This window comes from Cynoglossus semilaevis, chromosome 10, assembly GCF_000523025.1.
Source record: "Cynoglossus semilaevis isolate Cse_v1.0 chromosome 10, Cse_v1.0, whole genome shotgun sequence".
In the NCBI taxonomy this organism is placed as follows: domain Eukaryota; kingdom Metazoa; phylum Chordata; class Actinopteri; order Pleuronectiformes; family Cynoglossidae; genus Cynoglossus; species Cynoglossus semilaevis.
Window position 1 is genome coordinate 18,470,163 of NC_024316.1, and position 2,659 is coordinate 18,472,821.

The 2,659-nt window shown below is 49.7% G+C and overlaps 1 protein-coding gene across 1 annotated transcript in view; it reads right to left on the reverse strand.

Annotated features, from left to right (window-relative positions):
- Nucleotides 1-2,659, reverse strand: part of LOC103385445 (cadherin-4) — a 20,589-nt gene that overhangs the window by 6,428 nt on the left and 11,502 nt on the right. Inside the window, 1 exon segment of the mRNA XM_025058993.1 lies at nucleotides 1,079-1,335. Coding sequence (XP_024914761.1) covers nucleotides 1,079-1,335 — 257 coding nt within the window.

A 2,659-nucleotide genomic window follows, 5' to 3' on the forward strand; every position in this document is an offset into this window, starting at 1 on the left:
CTCCCCCCTCCTCCCCCTCTACCCTCCTGTGTCTCCCCCACCTGACGTGGGACTGTTTTTATAACCGTCTCTTATTTATGTCTCCGTTGATGTTTTCCCACCAACCATTTAAAAAGACAGAGCGTTCGCTGTCACGTACAGAAACATCGGCCGTAAATTTCAGCTAACGTACGACGGAGTTCAAACTCCGACGTCTGCAGACAGAGCAGGTCGAAAAAAAATGGAAAAATGTGTTTGATGTATCAGCTGATTGGACAGTTTTACCGACATGACAAAGCTGAGAGATCGGATTAAAAAAAAAAAACACGATGTAGAGAGGGAACGTTGAACATCGTGATGCATTTAGTATCGCAATATATCACAATGTATTGAATCGTCGACCCCTGTATCGTGATATATGTCGTAACGCTAACACACATCAAAGTTAACGAGTTCATGTTGACAGCCCTGATGACATCATTCACCACATCATGTGTCACGTGACCTCCTCACCTCCCCCCCCGGCCTGGTGTGCGACCACGCGGCGACGGCTCTGTTCTAATTTCCTTCAGCTTCAGCTCCTGTGACTACGGCGGAGCTGTGATGTGGTTTACATTCAAAATCCCTGATAACCTTTAGCAGATGAAGGAACGCCGCAGCGCTGACAGAACGCTGCGTCGGCGCGGCGGGCTGCGACCAGCTGTTCTCTTCATCCTGCCTGCGTGTACTGTACGTGTTCACGACACCCACAGTACACAGTACACAGTACACAGTACACAGTACACAGTACACAGTACACACACTCCTGATCACCCTGAGGCTACTGCCCCCTATTAACCTCCCCACCCTCCTTTCACTGGAGGTATTTGCTGGTGCGACATTTTTCACAGCAGGATTTGTCTGATGCTAACGTACAGCGCTGATTTTGACCTTTGACCTCTGACTACTGACTTATCAAAGAGACTTTTAGTGTAATTTCATGACATGTGAAAATGAGTTCTTCTTCCAGGTTTGTACTTCAAACAGTACAGACTTACCCCCTGATTTACCCCCCTGATTTACCCCCCTGATTTACCCCGGTCATTCCCGACATGGGTACCTGATGGTCTGCTGCATCTGAAGCCGGTCAGGATCTGAGGCGGAGAAGGTCGTCAGGCTGGTGCCAGCAGGAACGCCCTCCTCGAAGCGGATGTGTTTTGGGTTCGTGGGGAAGTAGGGCGGTTCGTTGACGTCCTGGACAGATATGGTGACCCCAGCCGTGGACTGGAGTGAAGACTGGATGCCACTGGCTAGATGAGCCTGGTTGGACACCACCACCGTCAGCATGAAGGCACGGTTCATTTCAAAGTCGACCGGCTGAACAGGAAACAGCAGAAGGAAATATATAATGGAATATTAACTAGTTTATATTTTAATTACCTTAATTCTACCTGACTGTAGAGAAGAAAAAATATATAATGGAATATTAACTAGTTTATATTTTAATTATCTTAATTCTGACTGTAGAGAAGAACACCTCATTAACTAGCTAACGTTAGCTCCTGGTACAGACACCAGAGCTAACGTTAGCTACAACAGTCCTGGTACAGACACCAGTGCAAACGTTAGCTACAACAGTCCTGGTACAGACATTAGAGCTAACGTTAGCTACAACAGTCCTGCTACAGACCCCAGAGCTAACGTTAGCTACAACAGCCCTGGTGGTGAAACACTGTACTGACGGTGCCTTGTTTGCCTCTTTGTCTCGTTCTCCCTCTTGTGGTTTAAATGGTTTACAGCCGTGGGTGGTGATTGGTTCGCGACCCCATGCTGCTCGGAGCAGCTCATTCATAGGCTGATCACACACAGGGCTCTTTGATCTGCGGCTGCTGGTATTCGGAGCACAGGGTGGTCCAGACCATGGCTGGGGGCTATATGCACACACAGCCTGAGGGGGGCCACGGGGGTCAGAGGTCAAAACATGATTCCCATCGTCTCTTCTGCCCATAACCAATCACATCTTATCACATCATTAATCCATTCCTGGCTGGTTCTGCCTGAGTTGTTCCAACTCCCCCCCCCCCCCCCCCGGGGGGGGGGGGGGGGGGGGGGGCAACACGCCTGGAGTGTTTGTTATTTTTAATCACATTTAAGACAAATCAACAGTTCGTGGGATTAGAACCAACACCTTCAACTGAGGATCCACCACTCAAAGCTGATTGGACGTTCACTCCTGATGAGTCACATGACTCCATCATGTGTCATTACCAGAAGAGCAGCGAGAACCTGGGCGTCAGTGTGCCATCTAGCTGCGAAGGTAAAAACAGGAAGTCGGTTGGGTCCGATCCTGCGACAGCTTCCTGTTTTCACTCGTGGCTCTGATGTCACTCTCCCTGAAGCCTGTTTACTGGTGGAGGGTCTACGTCTGATTTATTCCCAGGGGGCGTCCTGTCTCTTATTTTTTCAGATTTCCTGATAACCTCCCATGGGCGTCGGAGGAGGCTCGCGGCTACGCGGCTACGCGGCCGCCCAGCGACTCTTCCGTACGGGAGTCGGAGGAAGGGATTATAAAAGGCAGTCATCTGGAGATAATGAAGAGAAGCAAAATGCCAGAGTGCTCAGAGCTGCGGGGGCCGGGGGAATTTGTGAGGGGATGTTATTGCTGTTTGGTTAAACATTATTACAGGACACGAGACGCCAT